Below are 21694 nucleotides of genomic sequence, written 5' to 3' on the forward strand. Positions count from 1 at the left end.
AGTTGGACAATAGCAACTAAATTTGGCATCCAATATTCTTCCGAGTCATTGATGTTAATCAAGCAACAAAAGAAAGACTGAAAATCACTCACTGCTCTTGACTGAATCACTTTAGTAGCCCTAATAAATATTCATCTTTATTTATAGAAATAAATAGGTCTGCTTGAAAGAATGAAGAATATGGTAAACAAGTTGCTATAAAGAATGCATAATTAGCCTATATAACCATTGGTATTTCATTAAAAAGAAGACCTTGTTCTTTATGAGAAGTGATTTTATTTAATTTTAATATAAAGGCATATTGTGTGTAGGGATGTAACGACTCTCTTATAAAATAGGCTACGTTTTGATGTTAATTCATGTTCATTATGTACTATAGTAGTAAAGAGAAAGATATAATGGGTTCACTTGCCGCTTGAACTGAGGCGCTAAAGCGATCGCGCCTTTCATTATGAATTTGGCATAATTTTAAAGCTGATAACGTTTGTTTATTAAAAAGTAAAGCTTTTTGCGATTAATGGACGGCAAGTGTGCTTCAAATAATATGAAGTTCACGCATTAACAGAACACAGCATATAGACGATCTTGATAAGAAGCCATATTAGTAATGATTATAAACGAGAATTGTTAACGATATTGCCAATATCCACACAGCTGACAGCTTTACCTGTTGTAGTTTGTTCAAGTTGTGCACAAAACAGACTCTGCTTTTGTGCACTTTTACTTGCACAACTACTGAGCTGCGTTAATCAGGTGTGCGACAATGCTGCTGTGCTGCAGAGATGAGGACTGTTTGAAACTCTTTTTTCCACTAAAACTTTGATGCGCATCATCTCAGTTTAATACGTGAACATAGCAAATGATGCGATCGCAAAACAATCAGGAAAAAAGGCATCACATGCAAATCTTTAAGTCATAACATGTAAATATAGGCTATATAGTCTCCAATGGCGACCTCAACAAAAACTTAACTCGCAAATTAATATTTTTGGTCGCAAATGCGACCGTTTTAGTCGCAGTCTGGAGCCCTGCGTGAACATCATGGCAACGTACAACACAAAGTACCTCGCGCGGGAAACACTTAACGTAACCCGTAAATGCACGTAACTAAGGTAAATCAAGCAAGCTAATATGCATAGGCCACGAAGTGTTGGCAAAATAACACATTAGCGGACCGGAGGGAATAATATGGATTTTTTCAGAAAACTTCTTGCACAAAATAAATTCAAGCACTTTCAAGGACCTGTATCTATGTATGCTTATTTTCAAAAACTTTCCAGGGCCTTGAATGTTAATTAATATTGTTAAAAATAAATAGCAATGGAATTTAAGTTTGGGCTCTGTTGTTAATTGTAACCTTATAGAAATGTAAAAGGGCTCCCTATGGTTTACAGGAGAAGCTGAGATAGATTTTTTTTAGAAAATTTTAATTACAATTGAATTTATTTAAAGGAAGAGCAATTTGTACAGTAAACCATTGTTTAGTTTAAAAAAAGAAGCAATTTATGTTTAGTTTTTTTCCTCCTGCTGTACCGAAATCATACCGAAACGTGACGTCAAAACCGAGGTACGTACCGAACCATCATGTTTGTGTACCGTTACACCCCTAGTATATATACACATACAGAACAAAACAGACGACAGAAGCAGTGTGACTGACTAAAATGTTGGTGACATTCCTTTTTATGTCAACAAACATGCATTTAAACACAAATATTGTTAAAAAATATTAAGTAATTATTATGATAGGCATAGAAATGAGGCTCACCTTCCAAGTTTTGATGATGTACCCATGATGCAGTGGGCTTCATCTGGCATTGTTTCACGCTCTGTATTTTTTCATCTTTGTCAGTGTCCACAAGTTTTTCCTCAGCAATGCGGTCATCATCGACATCCTCTTCAAGGTCCTGATACATCTCTTCCTCCTCATCCTGCAAAGAGACTTTTTTAGAAGCAGCAATAAACAAAACCAGAATTCGTCCCTGTCTAAAGTTAACGGAACTCGTCCCTGTCTAAAGTTAACGGAACTCGTCCCTGTCTAAAGTTAACGGAACTCGTCCCTGTCTAAAGTTAACGGAACTCGTCCCTGTCTAAAGTTAACGGAACTCGTCCCTGTCTAAAGTTAACGGAACTCGTCCCTGTCTAAAGTTAACAGAACTCGTCCCTGTCTAAAGTTAACAAAATAAGCATCAACACAGCAGTTGATGCAATAACTAAACAATTAGTTATTTTTAGGGCTGGTAATTTAACGCTTTAGATTAATTAATTATGGTGAAAAATAACGCATTAAAATTATTAAAGCATTTAACACACTTGCCCCACCCCAGACCTATGTGGGTCATCTGACATTTTATACAGCTGATTGATGACAAATATGAGGTAGGGCAACAACTCACTGCGTGATGGAGCCTAGAGAACGTAGTTAGAATGTCCCTAAAAGTCAAGATATGGGGAAAAATGTCCCTGTTTGAGTTTTTGACATAGTTAAGCAATATCACATGAGCAACAGGCTAAGTGCAATATCACATGACTGCAGTGTTGCCAACTGCTTTCAATTGAAGTAGCTAAAACTGGTAGCTAAATGTCACTAGATGACATCATAATGGCAAATTCACTGATCTATATAAAGATGAATGTAGATCAGTGGGCAAGATGAGAACTTAGATAAGGTTTGTCCAAGAAGTTGTTATATTTGTCCCTAAACTTTTGAAAAAAGTCTCAAAAGGGGCGGGGAAGTCGCTAAATCTAGCTACAAAGTAGCTAAATTGGCAACACTGCACACGAGTGCAAATGTGATACTGATCTTATACAACAGTTCAGTAAATAAGAAGTTAATATGGTGTTATTTTAGACACAATGTTGTCTGTTTTGCTCAATTTTGCCAACGAAAATATAAAGACAAAGCAGAACTGTTCGTCTCCGAGCAACACACAGCGGCATTTCATTTCTTAATGCACGTTTTGAACGAATTGGGTGAACCATAGGCGTGTTTGATTTGAAGCAGCGCTGCACAAATCGATCAGTGTATGACATCAAAGGACCGCGAGAGCGATTCAAAAGCATACGGAGCCGTCTGCTCTCTATTATCTCTCACGGTACTTTAATGTCACACACCGATCGGTCTGATGGTGATGATCCGCTTCATGTCGAACAAGCCTAATGATTCAAAGGACCATTCATAAAGAACCATTTACTTCACTCCTGAACGAATTAGCCTTTTGAACGAATCAAATAAATGACTTAATCATTAAAGGTGACATATCATGAAAATCTGACTTTTCCAGGTTTTAAGTGCTATAATCAGGTCCCCGGTGCATCTACCAACCAAGGAAACGTGAAAAAGATTAACCTGAACGAATTGGGTGAACCATAGGCGTGTTTGATTTGAAGCAGCGCTGCACAAATCGATCAGTGTATGACATCAAAGGACCGCGAGAGCGATTCAAAAGCATACGGAGCCGTCTGCTCTCTATTATCTCTCACGGTACTTTAATGTCACACACCGATCGGTCTGATGGTGATGATCCGCTTCATGTCGAACAAGCCTAATGATTCAAAGGACCATTCATAAAGAACCATTTACTTCACTCCTGAACGAATTAGCCTTTTGAACGAATCAAATAAATGACTTAATCATTAAAGGTGACATATCATGAAAATCTGACTTTTCCAGGTTTTAAGTGCACGCTGCTGCCACACAGATCTAAAATAGACAAGCAATTTATTTCCCAGCTGTTTACCTTCACAGACATAACCGATGTTTTTTAACAGGTCCGAGCTGAAAGGCGCAGCTCTATTCTAGAAAAGGGGGCGGGGAGCAGCAGATCATTTGCATTTAAAGAGACAGGCCCGAAAAACAGCTTGTTTCTGCTGCAAAGGGATCTCATTATAATATTACCGGCCCTTAATCTGTGAGTTTCCACCCACGGCGCCGTCATTGTGTTTTCGCAAGCGACAATGGTGTACCAGCTCTAATTTGCAATTAATTAGATTAATTAATCGCCACATCATGTAATAAATTAGATTAACCATTTTAATCGCTTACCAGCCCTAGTTATTTTTATAGATGTCAATGCAGGGGAGACTTCAGAATAAACTGCTTTTGTGAGGAAACAGCTTATTGCTTAAACTGGTACTCTATCCGCTAATCTTCATTGTTCATTCACAGTTAAGAGTTTACAACAAAAAAATGCTGTTTTATTAGAGAAGTCAAAGACAATTGTGATGGGACGTATTCTGCTTTACCGCAATACTCAACTCATTTTTATTACATCCACAAACTGTCAGTGACTGTAGTACAATTCCAAAAGCAATTAAATGACTGTCACACTTTCTCCAATGGTATCTCCTCATATAAAAAGAAATCTCTGACTAAACACAACACAATATGCAGATTGTGAGGATGTAGACTTACCCCCTCTTCCTGTAGCAGTAACTTGAGGCCTGGCTTGTCCTTCATAACCTCTGACACGAGGAATAACGCACCGCATGCAAAGGCAGGGGTCTGTTCACAACTGACCTGAAGTAACCTTTTCACAAATGCCTTCACCCGTCTCAGCACTATGTCAGCTTTTAGAGATTTATACAAGAGGTTGAGAAACATGCTCTTTCTTGAGCTTGATGATAATCCGGGGTCCAACAATTTTCTGTGGAAAACAAACAAATGATGTCTATAATGATGTCTTTGCCACTTTACCATTGAATTTGAAGACTTGCACAAAATTAATACCACATATCTATACAGAGCAAACTCATACATTTTCAAAAAATGTTTCTCAGGTTCTTTTACTTAATCAAAGAGGGATACACATTCAACTGTAAAACAGGTTTTTACTCAATGTCCACATTTGCAACCCTCTACATTGTGAGTAAATCACTCGCACATACGACTAAATCTTCACTCTGGGTGCCTAAATGATGTCTAATATTAGCCACTGGCTAATACATTCTCAGATTTTATTCACCAGTGTGTGAGTTGGAGGCTAAGTATAATATAATAATAATAATAATAATATAATAATATATTTCTGTATTTGGTTGTTTTGCGAGTATTTGCAGCACATGTGCTGCCAAACTGATCAAAATGTTTTCTTAATTTGCTGGTGCTTCTTCTATTTGCATGTGCTTTCTTAAATTGCAGTGCGTTGAGCTCTCTCGGCCACCGTACTTTTGGAACAACACAACACAGTCTGGAATGCTTAGACTCAATACTAAAATAAGAATCATTTTAATGTTAGTGTCTTTCTGCAGTATTGATTCCACTTACAGACTTTACATTCCCCTGTAAGACTGAAAATACTGCTCTGGTCAGGAAAACTTAGGAACTTCAACTTCTTTCAAATTCTCTCTTTAACTGTTAGATGCCCAAAACCCTGATTACTGCGTATGTGTTTCTTTGTTCTTCTTTATTAATCTTTACCTATATGAATCAGTTTTAATTTATTATATTTATATAAATTCATTAGCTTTTCTAATTAATATTGTATAAACAAAATAAAGATTTTAAAGTAGTTAGACAATTAAAAGTAGTGTTCAATAGCCATTTACTAGTTACTAGTATTTTACTGGGATTAATACAGACTACTGAAGTGTTGGTAAATTGACAGAGTACATAAAATAAAACGGTGCACTTACTAACAAAAAGTTAATTCAGTTAAATTTTTTTGTAATTCATCAGAAAAATAAAGAGTGTTGGTTCACCTGTAGAGTGCTACATAATAGCGATCCGAAATGATCTGTTGGGAGTCCATGACCTGAAAGAGCAGCATAAGGGCTTGGACAGCAGTGTTGAATTTGACAATGTGCACCACTTTAAAAAGCGTGTCCAGCTGCTTGCACACATCGTCATCCCCAATCTTCGCGTACGGATACGCTCTGTTCACTCCTGTAAGCAGAGCGCTGAGCATTTTAGACTCAATATCCTTCTTCTTAACGCATGCATTGAAAAACGTGATGTAGATGGTGATAAGCTTGGCAGCCAAGTCTGCTTCCTCGTGGCTCAGAATCACTTGGTTTAGGAAACAAGCGGCATAGTATTGAGCCTTGGAACTGATGTTGGGTCTGAACATGAGGCGCTCAATCTCACAGCACACCACTGTCTTCATGTTGGGGTGTTTGTGAAGCACCGTTTCCAGCAGGTGCGAGGCTTTGGAAGCAATTTTGTATTCAGGATCCCCCAATTTGTTGACAATCTGCACAAGAAGCACTTTCTCCTGCTCCGGCTGATTGCACAGCAGCTCGTAGACGGTGGTAAGTGATCGCATTTTGGTGGCCTGGACCGTATCGCGAGCCAGTTCGTCTAGTGCGGCAACAAAATCTATTACCTGAAGTTTCAGCAGGTGCTCAAAGTACCATAGGATGAGCCTGCGGTCACGGGCGTCCCTATTTCCACTGGCTTTTTCCTCCAGCTGCTCAAAAGGATGCTGGGAGAAAGTGTGAAGCTTGCGGTGTTTTGGAAGAAGGTCAGTAAGCAGCAGCTCCTTAAGGGTATCCAAGGCCATAAGGCCTTGTCTGCGACTTCCTTTCTTTTTCACCAGAGACACAAGGTTCTCAACGTGCTCGAGACTGTGAATCGGAGCATCCTGAATTAGCACGGTCATAGCTGCCATCCTATCGGTCAAAGTTCCTGTGGACACTACACTCTTCATCCAAGCTGAGTTGGCACCTTTCTGGAAGTTCTTCTTGTTTTTGTAGAGAGCAATTTCATTCTCATAGAGTTTCTGAGCCAAAGCCTTGTACTGAAAGACAAGTGATTCGCTCTGAGCCACAGACGTGCTCTCTGACGTGTACTCTTTATCGAACCACTTCCCCCCATGTTTGATAAGCAGAGTTTGCCGTGGAATAAACTCAAACAAGTTTGTGTGTTTCTGTTTGGCCTTCTTTCCAGTAGGTTTGCCAAGTTCTTTAGATTTAACAGGGGTTTTCGTATCTTCTGTTATGGGTTTAACAGTATTTCTCACATCAGACTGTGAATCGTCTTTCATTTTGGAGCTTTTTGCCTTTTTTTTCTCTTTTTTGGGTGGCTCTGAGGATGTTTCATCCTGTTCATCTCGAATGATTTGTTGCTCTGCATAAGCACGGATGCCCAGCTTTGTTATGAAACCTTCCAGCTCTCCCTCCTCCAGATCATCAATTGCACCTTTCTTTCCACCATTGATGAGCTCGGCAGAGTCACCGATGCCGGCCAACATGACATAATCTGCCTGTGACAAGACAACAACATAATTTATCAGACAAAAACTGAACATATCACAACATAACTTGTGTAATTACCAGTGTTAATTTCGTTTACGAATAATTTGTTAATTTTCGTCAACAACATTTTTTTCACTGACGAAAACGAGACGATAATGAACTAAAACTTGTTTTGAATGACAAAAACTATGACGAAAATCTATTGAAATTCATCAATGGATAAAAACGAGATGAAAATGTTAAGGAGGGACGTTTGGGAAGAGATTCAATCAGAACGAATCTGCTACGTGGTAAGGAGGTTAGATGCGCACATGTGAACTGTATCAACCTATTGATCTATACGGCGGGACATAAGCTAACATACACTTGCTGCACGTCTCATAAAATGATCAAAAATGTCAATCTGGGAGTAAGAGAAGAGCAGACATATGGATAAATTTGACGACGCAAAAGAGAACTTAATTTCGTCCGGTTTTCTGAGCGCACACATAGGGCTGGACGATATGGCCAAAATTAATATCACGATATATTTCTTAATTTAGGTCGATACGATATAATTCCGATATCGATATGAACACTAAAAAAAAAAAAAAAAGCCTTATAAAAACTGCCAAGAACACCCACAACAGATGTCTGTGCATACAAACTTCTGAAAAAATAATTTTCCAAGTCTATGAAACCTCCTCCTATAAAACCATATAATATTTAAGAAAAAAAAAAAACAGCACAAATAAATTAATGTTTACCTTATATCGCTTTTGATAAAGTTTTTGAACAGTAAGATTTTTAATGTTTTTTAAAAGAATTCTCTTCTGCTCACCAAGCCTGCATTTATTTGATCCAAAATACAGCAAAAACAGTAACATTTAGATATTTTTTTTACCATTTAAAATAACTATTTTCTATTTGAAAATATTTAAAAATGTGATTTATTCCTGTGATTTCAAGGCTGAATTTTTAGCATCATTACTCCAGTCACATGATCCTTCAGAAATCATTCTAATATGCTGATTTGCTGCTCAAAAACATTTATTATTATTATGTTGAAAACAAATGAGTAGATTTTTTTCAGGTTTCTTTGATGAATAGAAAGTTCAGAAGAACAGCATTTATCTGAAATAGAAATCTTTTGTAACATTCGAATCTTTTAGATCAATTTAAAGCATCCTTGCTAAATAAATAGTTGCTGCAGAAAAAAAAAAAAGAGCTACAACAAAAACATGTTGCTGGAGAGGGGCTTATTGGAAATGCAAACTGATAGCGCCTCTCACACAGCACACGAGTACTCTTTCGTGTCGTATGAATGGAGGAATACACAAAATTATGACGAATTGTCCATTTTGACGAGTATTCATGTAAACACAGTCAATTATGTCTTAAGTGAACGTAAACAGTTGGACAATAGCAACTAAATTAGGCATCCAATATTCTTCCGAGTCATTGATGTTAATCAAGCAACAAAAGAAAGACTGAAAATCACTCACTGCTCTTGACTGAATCACTTTAGTAGCCCTAATAAAATTTTGTTAAAAAAATTTATAATAATCGTGAATCGAATCGTGAAATCAAAATCGTGAATCGAATCGAATCGTGAGTTGAGTGAATCGTTACATCCCTAATTGTGTGTCATCACAGTTAAATTGGTATCTATCATGATAAAACCTTAATATGAAACATATATAACGAGTTTTGAAATTTTGGAGAAATGCTTAATAAATGCATTACATTGTAACTAAATGAATTAGATTTTAGCTGACTAAATTTACTGTAGATTTAGTTGACTAAAATCTTATATTTAGTCGACTAAAACTAAAACAATTCAGATAACTAAAATATGACAAACTAAACCAAAATTTGCTGTTAAAATTAACATTGGTATTTACTGGTCGCAAGGGAAAAAAAATGTTGGAAAAAAGAATTTCAATGCAGATTAAATAGAAACAAGTGTTTGTTTGTTTATTTTCTTCTTAACGCCATTCCAGCATCTATGGCTATATTCATGGTGAGAACCAGTTAATCCATACACAAGTCTGTTATACACACACAAGTGCGTAAAGATCATAAATAATACCACAGTTTTGACAAGAGTAACTATGCAATATACACAGAACTACAAAATGACTGGATTATGTTAAAGGTGCAGTAGGACATCTTGGAAAATGCTAACTTTAGCCCGATAGCACTGAAAGCGCACATCCCACCCTCCCTGCAAATCGCCGTCCAAAGCCACGCCTCCTGAACGCATATACACGGGATGTGAAGAGACTTTCAACCAGCATAACCAAAAATTTTTCTGAAGACCTATTGCACATTTAACTACATATTTATATATATATATATATATATATATGGTGGCTATTTTTTAGTGTGAAACTGAATTAAAAGATTTTTTACACTGTTTGTATTGCATACACACAGCAGCAGGTAAAATTTATTTTGAACGCGTCACTAATTTTCTCAGTAAATATATTTCTAAAGGTGCTGTTGACAATTTTCACCAGATGTCGGTAACAAACCAAGTAATCCATACATACAAAGAAAACAAAAATAATTTCAGAAATTAAATTATGTGTAATAAAATGGAATGACCCAGGGAAAAAGTATTGAACACGCTTACTGAAATGTCAGAATCAGAATGAGCTTTATTGCCAGGTATGTTTACACATACGAGGAATTTGTTTTCGTGACAGAAGCTTCCACAGTGTAAAACTGTGGAGCACGCCACGGAGGCAGCCATCAGCGTCGGCGCCATCTTACTCCATGTATGTATTTAATACTTCGTACAAAAGCCTTTGTTGGTAATGACAGCTTCAAGTCGCCTCCTGTTGGGGAAACTAGTCAAATACATTGCTCAGGAGTGATTTTGGCCCATTCTTCCACACAAACAGTCTTCAAATGGTGAAGGATCTGTGGGCCTCTTCTATGAACTCTGATCTTTAGTTCTTTCCATTGATTTTCTATTGGCGTTTTCTACATACATTAAAAGCTGTCATCATCCTGGTAGGTGCTGGGACTGAACCAGCTAATATTAATTTCCACTGACAAGGGGCAGGTATTTCAACATTTACTATTACTAATAGGCTATATTTTTGACATTTTAAAGTTTATTTTTTTAACATTAGTAAACTATGAAATAACTTTAATGATCAATATAATAATTAATATTAATATGTTTATTCATTTACAAAATATGGTTCAGTACTGCTACTGCTTTTTTTTAAATAGTAAAGCGCTGTTTTCGTTTACCATTTTAAAAACTATCGGTTGATTAACCGTATCGACCAGTGTGGTCCAACCTAGCTATCGGTATCGGTAAAATCCACTATCGGTCGACCTCTACTTGCTGAAATGTCCACCCTTGTTTCATCTTCATCATCCTGGTAGTAGTAGTAGTATATATTTATTTAATGCCATGTCAGCATGTTATTTTCATGGCAAAAACAATTTAAAAATACAAGTATAACAAATACAATAAACAATAGCAAACAAACAAACACAAGTTACATTACACAAGATTTTTTACATTAACGTGATAAAAATTCTAAAACTTTTTCTGGCAAATTTATACTAAACTCTTTAAGTGAGTTCACTTCATCAGGAAACTTTAGGATCACTTTATCAGGAAACACGGTAATTTCATGTCAAAAGCACCTTTAGTGACGTGTTCAATACTTATTTTACCCGCTGTATTTGTTACGAAATGTAAAAGTACAAAAATGCACCACTTGAGTTCAGCAGAAAATATCTAAATTTTGGCACATGATTGGTTCTATTTTTAAGATTGTAGACATTTCTGCAAAATACAGCACGTCTTCATGCGTCAAGAACTCATTTTTAGCAAACCATTACGTCACATTAAGACCTCGGCCTCTGTCTCTGCTTACCCTGGGTTAAAAAATACAATTAACCATTCGATCCAGTCCTAATATGTACAAATGAGGGCTCTACTTATACATTTCTCTACTTCTAGCTAACTTTCAGCACAGCTCTTACAGGACATCAGTGTGCATTGCAACATACAGTATCTAGACTGGTTGCCACGATAACTTTACATGCTTGCTGCTGCTGTTGTTGCCATAAAAAAAAAACATATATGGTGTTAGGTTTCATTATAGTTACATCAGATTATTTTATAATTTTCCAATGATTGTTTTGTTCTATTTATTTGTAATTGTAAGGCTATTAACAAACATCCACCGTTACTATTACAACTGATCAATGCTCTAAATTTTGACTAGGTTGTTCAGTCTAACTAACTAACTAACTAAATGAAATGTTCGCAGATTGTCCCGTCTGTGTGGTTATGTTCTAATAATTCAAGTGACACGTTAAAAACTCACCTTTGTCCCGCCCAACCGCAAAACATCCTCCAGCGTGAACTCGTCTTCATTTTTGTCATTCTCATCAGTCTGATCGCAGTCTTCTTCATCAAAATCGCTGTTGTTAGCGTCCATGCTGTTGCTGTGCTCCTCCATGATGCTCGCGCGCATGTTTCCGCATGCACTCACAGCCCCACGTGCACTCACTGCACAGGAACTAGAAGATAAAATAAAAGTCTCTACTTTGCGCTGTTGTTTCTTCTTCTTCTCTGCGTTGGCGGTTGCGAAAATGCGAACGAGCTGAGAGGTCCATACCGCTATCTACCGTGGAGTCTAGAGAATGTGAAGGCTTCTGTAATAATAATAATTTATAATACTAATTATTATTATTATTTATACGTTAAGCCCTAATGAATTGATGGTGTTTGCATTATATTCCTTGTTTCTGGATTATTATTTAAGATGCTGGATATTATAAATGACCGACATCCTGTGATCCGTTTTGTTTCATATTTGGGGCATATACTTGTTGATTTATTTTAGTCATCATCTCAAACCCGTAATTATGCTTCCCCGTGATGTGAAATGTCGCAGTGGTTTTGAATATTCGTGTGAAAATGATCAGTGACTCTCTACTGATTTTATAAATGATTTTGCAACACTTTTAGGCCTACTTAAGTAGCCTCCCTGTTGAAAAAACAGGTATGAAAATAGGTATGTTTTGACGCTGGGATGCTGGTTTATGCTGGTCATGTGCTGGCAAAGGACCAGCATAAACCAGCAAAGGACCAGTTTAAACCAGCAAAGGACCAGCTTAAACAAGCATCCCAGCGTCAAAACATACCTAACCAGCATATGCTGTTTTTTTCAACATGTTTTACTTTTTCCACCAATGGTTAAATCGCCAGCTTGCAGAACTCAGCGCAAAACAACTCCCTCCAGCTTTATGAGCGTTGAGTGATTATATCTTAAACGCCTGTGATTGGTCATTGCGTTAAAGAAATAAACAGGTATGTTTATATTGCTATTTTGTATTTTCTCCATAGATCTCCGATTTGAATTACAACTGCTCACTTTACTGTAATTAAGTGTTTTCCCTTTGGGTACTTATAAGTACAAATAAAGTATATATAAAGTAGAAATAAATAAAGTATATATACTTTCATGAGTATATTTAGAGTTGGGTACTTTTAGGGCTCAACCCCCTGTCCTTTTTCCAAAATTAATCAAAAGTGCCCCTCTCTTAACAAATATCAACAATAATATTGTGGTCAATAAAACAAAATGCATTTGAATTATAATTATTATCAGAATCAGAATTAGCTTTATTCGCCAAGTGTGCGCAAACACACGAGAAATGTGTTGTGTTTTTTTAAGGAGCTCTTGGTACATACATGCATACACATACATACATACATAGGCCTACATATATGACATGAAAACAGAAAGAACATTTAAATAAGTCAGACTAATAAAAACACAACAAACAATAAATAATAATAATGTGGTATGAATCTGGAACAGAAGAATTAATTACAGATTTGTGCATTATTTACTCTTTATACAGCTGTATAAATAAAAACAAAAATATATGCATATGTATTTACATAGTACTTGAGAGAGAGCCAATAATTAGAGATGGAGAAATGAATTACAGGTTATAATTTCCGTGTTAGCTGTTTAAGCTGAAGATGGCATGGGAGAAAAACTGTTTTTATGCCTAGACGCCCTATTCAGCAGGCAGACACACTCTTGTCAGTTTAAATCTAGATTAAAAACCCATCTCTTTAACCTGGTTTACACATAACACACTAACACATTTCTAATATTCAAATCCATTAAAGGATTGTTAGGTAAACCGGAACTGGGAACACTTATAACACCCGATGTACTTGTTACATCGTTAGAAGAATGGCATCTATGCTAATATTAGTCTGTTTCTTTCTTATTCCGAGGTCATCGTAGCAACCAGATCCAGTCTGTATCCAGATCAGAAGGTGGATCAGGACCTAGAGATGACCTCTACAGCCCTGAAAGTCAGCGGAGACCATGTCAACTAGATGAGCCCCAGAAACAGATCCCCAGTGGAGACCTTGTCTTCTAGACGGCCAGATGAGTCTTCTGCACAATGTGACTTTGTTGCAGCCTAGAATTAAACTGCTAGTTCGTCTGGCCAGAGGAGAACGGAACACCATTTCGACACACTATTTCCCTGTTTAATACTGTAAAGCTGCTTTGAAACAATCTGCATTGTAAAAAGCGCTATATAAATAATGGTGACTTGACTTGACTAGATGTTTTAGTGCACAGAGATCTGAAATGTCTGGCTGAGGGGAGAAGTGCAAACAGGTTGTGGCCGGGGTGAGAGGGGTCTGTGATGATGTTACCTGCCCGTTACTTCACTCTGGAGTTGTACTAGTCCTGAAGGTTGGGCAGGTGCACACCAAATATCTTTTCAGCTGTCCTGACCCTGTTGAAAAAACCAGCATATGCTGGTTAGGTATGTTTTGAAGTATGGCAGCTGGTTATGAACTTGTTTAAGGTGGTCATGTGCTGGTCCTAAGCAACTAGCTCCTGCTCAGGACCAGGTCAGAACCAGCTTAAACCATCTTAAATCAGCTGCCATGCTTCAAAACATACCTTACCAGCATGGTCATGCAATTGAAATAACCTCAACACCTGAGTGTGTTGCTGTAATTTATATATTTGCATAACTTCAATCAGCTGTTCCTCATAAACAATGGAATAAAATACAGGAGATATATTTGTGTTTCAATTCACAACATGAAAAGCTGTTCACTTTGACTTTAGCCTATAAGTTAGGTTTAGAACATGATGTTAACTGTTCTGACATACAGTGTGAAAGCATTTGTAAATTTGGCAGTAAATATCCATTGTTTGGTCTTGGTTGAGCTTGTGTGTAAGAGAAGTTCAAGCATTTAAAATTTGTGTTAACTGAATGCATTTTGTGCCAAAGCAACAAGAAATGTGTTAATTGTATAGCCTACACAGATGGATGTTGTGCTAACTGTGTTAACAGAGTTGAAAGAAAATTGTTAAAAGTTTTGAAAAAACTGTCATAGCGATCGTAAAAAGCTGTAAATCTAAATATTGAGAAAATCGCCCTTAAAGTTGTCCAAATGAAGTTCTTAGCAATGCATATTACTAATCAAAAATTAAGTTTTCATATATTTACGGTAGAAAATTCACAAAATATCTTCATGGAACATGATCTTTACTTAATATCCTAATGATTTTTGGCATAAAAGTAAAATCAGTAATTTTGACCCATACAATGCATTTTTGGCTATTGCTACAAATATACCTGTGCTACTTGTGACTGGTTATGTGCTCCAGGGTCACATATCTGATTTGCTGGCTGACCCAGACAGTTATAGAAGAGCAGAACCGACTCAATAACAGCAGAGTAAAACTGTGTCATCTGCGCCTGTGGCAGGTTGAACTTTTTCAGTTGATGAAGGAAGTACAACCTCTGCTGGACCTTTTTTTTTTTTTTTTTACAATGGGGTCTATGTGAATGTCCAACTTCAGGTGCTGTGAGATAGGCCTATAGTGGTGCCCAGGAACTTGAATGACTCCACAATGCTGTTCATGATGGTGAGAGGAGGGAGTGTTGGGGAATTTCTCCTGAAGTCCACGATCATCTCCACGGTTTTGAGTGTGTTCAGCTCCAAATTGTTGTGACTGCACCAGACAGCCAGCTGCTCAACCTCTTGTCTGTAAGCAGACTCGTCGCTGTGCTGGATGAGACCAAAGACAACGTGTACAGAATTGCTGACGTCATTGCGATTGCATTGGAATAGATTGTGTGTCTTAAACAAACTCAAATGTCATTGGACAATGTGAAGTGGAGCGGTATCTTCCCGGTCTCATTCATGCATCTGTTGGAATCTCTAAGTAGGGATAACTGCAGACTGGAGCAATGGGTGTGGAGAAAGGTCTTCATGGTTGGTCGACAAAGCTGTCTGTCAGGGTGTGGGGGTAGGGTTAGGGGTAGTTTCTGTTGTACTGATTCACTTTTCAGAAGAAAACAAACCTGAAATTGTTAAAGTAGAAGTCGCATTAATAAGTAGGCTACTCCTGTTTACATACTGCATATCAATTTACCATTAACAGGTGTTCTCTACTGCGCATGCACAAAACATTTTCACACTTGAATATGGCATATCTGAAGACCCGTCCAGAATTTTGATCTTACTTATAATTACAAATTTGGATGCGAAATGTAAGTAATATGAATCTTGATTGAATTAAATTATTTTCTTAAATTAAAATACTAACATAAATGGTATTTTATAGTAAAAAGGAGTCTTTACCAATAATTATACTATACTATTGTGATTCTGATACATGGTACGATTAAACATCATCTAAGCAAAAGCATACTTCTTCAGGAAATGTGTCTAACTATATATTTTTAAATAGACTAGATATGATCTGTGATTCTGCTCATGTGGAATTATTAGTAAGCACAAATAACTTTTATGAATTTTGTAACTGACATGACATGACTGACATAAATCTAAAACAACAACAAGGTTTTATACTAGCGTAACATGAAATTAACTAGCAGTCTATCTGGAGTTGTTTCTATATATATATATATATATATATATATATTTTATTTTATTTTATTTATTTTTTTTGTGAATGCATATGTACGTCTATTTATAAATAAAGCTTTACCCAATGAGTTCTGTTAAAGGTGCATTCATTTTTCTTCTAAATACTAAAGTGTTACACATGAAGAATTTAATTTGCTAAACACCTTTAATTTGTTTGGCTGTAGTTTTTTTTTTAAAACTTGATTTGTCATTTGTCTGCTCCTCAATCCTTTACTTTTTTTTTTTGACAGCATTGTAATCATGGAGGAAGCATACAGAGAAGTTCTCAATCTCCTCACTATAAATACTTTCCCTGGACTGTACAGTAAGTCACAACGGCAAAGTTTGAAGCGATATGCTGCAAAGTTCAGAGTCCCTGGTTAGTATGAAGTCAGTAGTTTTGTACCAAGGGTAGTTTAAAATAAGTATTATATCTGATATAAATTAAGCTTTTTAATTATGGTTGCAGATGGCATACTATACGGAAGAAGAAAAACAGTACAGAGCAAAGAGGAATGCAGAACCATTGTTTGAAGAGTTTCACAGCAGCCCTGTTGGAGGCCACAGTGGAATATTTAAAACTGGAAATGCATTGTGTGCATTATCTATATCCTTTTAACGTGGTAGTTCATTCTGATTCTCACTGTACTTTTTTAAAGGTGGTATTGTTCATTCTGAAGAAGAAGCTCATATCGTTAGACATGACAGCTTGAACTACCGGTTGATGAAACTATCATTGTTGTCCAAATGAAGCCCAAGTGCCACTAACAAGCCTGTTACATATAGTGTAAACAGTTCAAGTTCAAGGGCATGCAAAGACTTTATTTTTTATAATTATGCATACATATGTGTGTGTGTGTGTGTGTGTATATACAGTGGGTACGGAAAGTATTCAGACCCCCTTAAATTTTTCACTCTTTGTTATATTGCAGCCATTTGCTAAAATCATTTAAGTTAATTTTTTTTCCTCATTAATGTACACACAGCACCCCATATTGACAGAAAAACACAGAATTGTTGACATGGCCACCACTGTGTGTTTGTATATACTGTATATATATAATATATATATATATATATATACTGCATATACAATCTTACTATAGAAATGATTAAATTGGAATTAATCTGTATATAAATGCCCCCTTTTTTTTACATTTGAGCACTTGCCCCCTAGGAACTCTCTGCAAACCCCTGCTGTAAGTATTAGTGTTTCTGTATCCTAAGCTAATTTGAGGCTGGATTCTTTCATTTTTCTGCAGCCTTTGGAGACGTGGAGAACTCTCTCTATTTAAACTTCAACTTTGACTCCTGGTCTTTATTGTGCATATTGGTCTCTTCATGGGGTCAAGGTGTGTTCTCAAACAGCATATTTCGCTCCCTCTTTTTGTCTGTATACATGTGTGTGAACTTGATCTTTGGAGAACTTTGGGTGGGGCTGCTATACATTCAGGCACTGCTTTATGGTGTCATTGTTGTATTGAATAGCACTGTTGGGCCACAGGGTTTGATTCAGAGTACACTCCCTATGAAAGAATGATTTCACCTTTAAAAGGTTAAAGGAAGTGGTTGCACTAAAGGAAGTTGGAAAAGGCTTTCTCAGCTCATGGGTTTGCAAACACCAAAGCCACCTGTTGGGTGGGTTAGCAGAAGGAAAACCTTAGACTGTAAATAAAGTAAGTTACTTGCATTTGGAGTGTAGAGCTGAATCCTGGCAGGAATATATGACTATAGATATCACTTGCTCAGATTTGGTGAGATCACCACATTTTAGTAGCTTTTTTAAACATAACTGATTAAAAATCAATAATGGCCACTCATTTCTTGCTAAATGTAAGACAAAGAGACAAACCAATTCAAATCTCATTCACATTTATTTGGCTTTTAGTGTGCTCACATAAAATTTAGAACACCTTCAGCAGAGAAGTTTTAATATCAATTTTGTAAGCAAAGTTACATTTAATCTCTAAGTCAAAGGTAAAAGCTTCTCCAATATTTACAAAAGAAAGAGACAAGGTGCTACACAAACATTGCATCTGATAGGTTCCTTAATTTTTTTCAAAAGACCACTGAAAAGCATCATCCGTTGTAATCAAAAACCACAGTATAAACAGGAATACGTGTCACAGCTTGGTTTGAGTTAAAAAAAAAAAATGTTCCAATGGTCTGAGGATGACTTACAAAAACAGACTTGGTGATAGAAGAGCTGCATGTGCTTCTTGAGATCAAGATATCATTTGTACAATAATCACAGTTAAAACACCCCTTCTATACATACTTACACTTGAATAAGCTCGTAGAACCAGCAATACACTATAAAGCATATGCAAATTGTTTCCCCACTGAATTCACAGACTGTTACAGCAAAAAAAAACGGTTTAAATTTCCCAGGACTTTTAAAATTGCTGCTTTAAACTTGGCATTGCAAGTTAAATTGGCTTGTTATTATATAAAAAAAATTGCTTTAGTGTTGAAAACTGTAGCGGATGAATTAATGGTCGTTCTGTTTTTGTACTACTACATGGTCTGTGGTGTAACGCTGAGTCATCAAGGTGCCATTAAAAACCCTCATTCCCAATCCCTGCACCCCTCTTTGACCCCTAAACCATCAGTATTGCAAAAAATATATGAGACTAATTCAAAATTTTCTGTATTATTTAATGTAGCCACCCATTTTTCACAGCTACAGGAATAGCCACCCCCCTTCTCTGTTGATCTGCACTGTGCACATTACTCTGTGGCAGATTCTGCATGGACCTCTGGACTGGATTCTGCTTCTTGAACAGTGGGAGTGGATTCCTCTGCTACAGATGCTTCATCCTTAGAAGGAGCAGGCTCTGTCACCGCTGCGGGTTTCTCCTCCTCTTTGGACTCCTCAGGGGCAGGACTGGCAGCCTCGGGCTCCTCTACTGGTTTCTCCTCTGGTTTGGATTCTGCCTCCTTCTCTTCTGACACGCCTCCTTCAACAGCTTCAGCTCCCTCGGTTTTGGCCTCCTCACCGCCATCTCCATCCCCCGTCTCCTTCTTGGTTTTCTTAAAAGAGAAGCCGCTCAACTTGAAGGACTTCTTAAAAGAGAAGCGCTTCTTCTTCTTCTTCTTCGGCGTCTCGTTGCTTGTGGATGGAGTTGCGCCTTCCTCAGCTTTCGCGGCCTCCTCTTCAGTGGCTGCACTCACTTCTGTGTTTGCTTGATCTCCCTCCACAGCCTCCTTTTCAGCTGGAGCTGCCTCAGCCTTCTCTCCCTCCTCAGCTGCCGCACTGCCGTTAGCGTGAACCTCTTCTTTCTCCTCAGCAGCCGCTGGAGATGCGTCTCCGTTCACCTTCACATGGCCATTTTCCTAAAGCAAAACACAGGCACAATCATTATTAAGCTTGGCTTAACATGAGCACTACCAAGACACAGTGCAGGCTGCAAATACAAATGAAATTTTATGCACTGAAAGGGGACTGCTTCCATTTGATCCATATGTGACCCTGGAGCACAAAACCAGTACTAAGTAGCACGGGTATATTTGTAGCAATAGCCAAAAACACATTGTATGGGTCAAAATTATCGATTTTTCTTTTATGCCAAAATCATTAGGATATTAAGTAAAGATCATGTTCCATGAAGATATTTTGTAAATTTACTACCGTAAATATCAAAACTTACATTTTGGTTAGTATTATGCATGGCCAAGGACTTAATTTGGACAAATGTAAAGGCGATTTTCTCAATATTTAGATTGTTTAGCACCCTCAGATTCCAGATTTTCAAATAGTTGCATCTCAGCCAAATATTTTCCCACTCTAACAAACACATCAATGGAAACCATATTTATTCAGCTTTCAGATGATGTAAAAATCTCAATTTCCAAAAAATGACCCTTATGACTGGTTTTGTGGTCCAGGGTCACATATGATATTATCAGACCATTATGGGTAAACGCTCTCATTCGCACGCGCATTACACTGCCACAGCCACCGGTGGGCGCCGCTTGTCCATAAACCGACCAATAAAAAGCAAATGCCAACTGATCAGCACATAATTATTGAACCTCATCATCACACACGTCACCTGTACAAACACAGACTGTATAAATGGCCATTACGGCACAACTTAATGTAAAGATAAATACACCCGTTTTAATTGCTCTTCTGTGGCTTCCCCCCAGTGATACCGAAGCGTCTATCCAGCATCTGCGACTAAAGGCGTGGCGAGCCATTGTTACTCTAACAATCAACCCCCACTTCCCCCTGAAAGATGATTTCCAAGACGGCAGACATGCTAATTCAAACTAAATTATTCTCCACATCTCCTGGTTTGTTTAGATAAATCATCTTTAATTCTCAACGCTACTCGTTTCTAAACAAAGACTTCTCCGGAAAAACAACGCCAAAACTGGATTTCTAAAGCAGTATATAAACATTTGAGCAACATTAAACACATTTTACGATCGTAGTTAAATTCAATACTGACAAAGTCTCTCTCTGGGCTGCAGAAATGGTTTAATTTGTGTGGTTGTTGGAAGCGGGGCTCCAGCAGAACTCGCCCAACAAACACCATGGCCGGGTTTTACCTGTCCGTTAGCTTTGGAGGGTGAAGCTGCAGCCTCTCCAGGTTTTTCTGCAGCTGTTTCTTCCTTTCCAGCAGTCTTAGAGAATTGCGCTCCCATGCTTTCGCTCCAACAAAGAGCTCAACAGATCCCAATACAGAACAAAGAGCAACAAGCCTCTTGCTTGGAATAAAACACCTGGCCAACGAGCGCACTAAAAGTAGCGATGAAATCCAGCCTCGGAGAGGAAAAGTGTAGGAAAAAACCTGGAAAGTAGTTTTTTTTAATCCCCAAATTTGTGCCCGTGACACTGTAACGTTAGACAGCTCGGAAAATTGAGAAATTTCCCTGGTGTTGCCAACTTCTTTCAGCTGAAAGTAGCTAAAGCCTGCTTGAAAAGTCGCTCTCGCTGGGTGACGCCATACGCTAATTAGCATATTCACGACGTCATCGCGTCATATATGCTTTTTACGTTTGTTTGCCTCTGTGATCACAAACTGTAATTTAATGCAGCCAAATTATCAACAAAACTGTTTTCACTTATATATTTTTCTGTTTCTGTTGTCAGACAACGGAATGAATATGAAATAGTGACTGAAACGCGGCCCAGCTCTCCCTTAGATGTTAATCTGCACAAAATCGTGAATCACGACGTCGTCTAATGAAATCAAATACACATAAGATAAAGACAATGGCTGTGCTGTGATTTCGGCTATATTTGCCTATATATTTATTATATATATATATATAATATATATTATATATTTATAAAATATAGTTAGAAGCGACACAATATCTTTTTTAACTGAAAGCACTGCTCCTCAGCCGCTCGTTGAACAGAGCAGACAAAGAGAGAGGGGTGTGCGCGCTGGGAAAACAAGACCTCGCGCTCGTGCGGCAGTACCGGAGAATCTCTGAAACTAAGTAAGCAACGGGGTAAACAGCTGCTGGCTTGATGACGCAAACGAACCGCGGTTCGGACCCAAATAATATAATGTGAACACAGTCAAGCGGGGGCAGGGG

The 21694-nt window shown here is 37.5% G+C and overlaps 2 protein-coding genes across 3 annotated transcripts in view; both read right to left on the bottom strand.

Moving 5' to 3' along the window:
• Nucleotides 1–11750, bottom strand: part of cebpz (CCAAT enhancer binding protein zeta) — a 29314-nt gene extending 17564 nt beyond the window's left edge. For both annotated transcript variants that reach the window (XM_016521863.1, XM_016521862.1), the window contains exons 1-4: nucleotides 11535–11750; nucleotides 5701–7202; nucleotides 4415–4646; nucleotides 1769–1931 (exon numbers count right to left, since the gene is read on the bottom strand). In XM_016521863.1, coding sequence (XP_016377349.1) covers nucleotides 1769–1931; nucleotides 4415–4646; nucleotides 5701–7202; nucleotides 11535–11684 — 2047 coding nt within the window. In that variant the 5' untranslated portion in view covers nucleotides 11685–11750. The remainder of the gene's footprint in view (nucleotides 1–1768; nucleotides 1932–4414; nucleotides 4647–5700; nucleotides 7203–11534) is intronic.
• Nucleotides 11751–18286: 6536 nt separating this feature from the next.
• LOC107715691 (myristoylated alanine-rich C-kinase substrate-like) lies at nucleotides 18287–21257 on the bottom strand. Its single transcript, XM_016521865.1, has 2 exons — nucleotides 20696–21257; nucleotides 18287–19474 (listed from the first exon to the last, which is right to left on the bottom strand). Exons 1-2 carry the CDS (start codon nucleotides 20789–20791, stop codon nucleotides 18869–18871), a joined length of 702 nt encoding a protein of 233 aa, XP_016377351.1. The 5' UTR covers nucleotides 20792–21257; the 3' UTR covers nucleotides 18287–18868.
• Between the last annotated feature and the right edge of the window lie 437 nt (nucleotides 21258–21694).

This window comes from Sinocyclocheilus rhinocerous, unplaced genomic scaffold (genome assembly GCF_001515625.1).
Source record: "Sinocyclocheilus rhinocerous isolate Xijiao unplaced genomic scaffold, SAMN03320098_v1.1 scaffold270, whole genome shotgun sequence".
NCBI lineage: Eukaryota > Metazoa > Chordata > Actinopteri > Cypriniformes > Cyprinidae > Sinocyclocheilus > Sinocyclocheilus rhinocerous.

Coding starts and splice junctions, on each gene's coding strand:
- LOC107715691 (XM_016521865.1), bottom strand. CDS start 20,791: ATGGGAGCGCAATTCTCTAAGACTGCTGGAAAGGAAGAAACAGCTGCA. Junction 19,475..20,695: donor CCTCCAAAGCTAACGGACAG/GTAAAACCCGGC, acceptor GTTTTGCTTTAG/GAAAATGGCCATGTGAAGGT.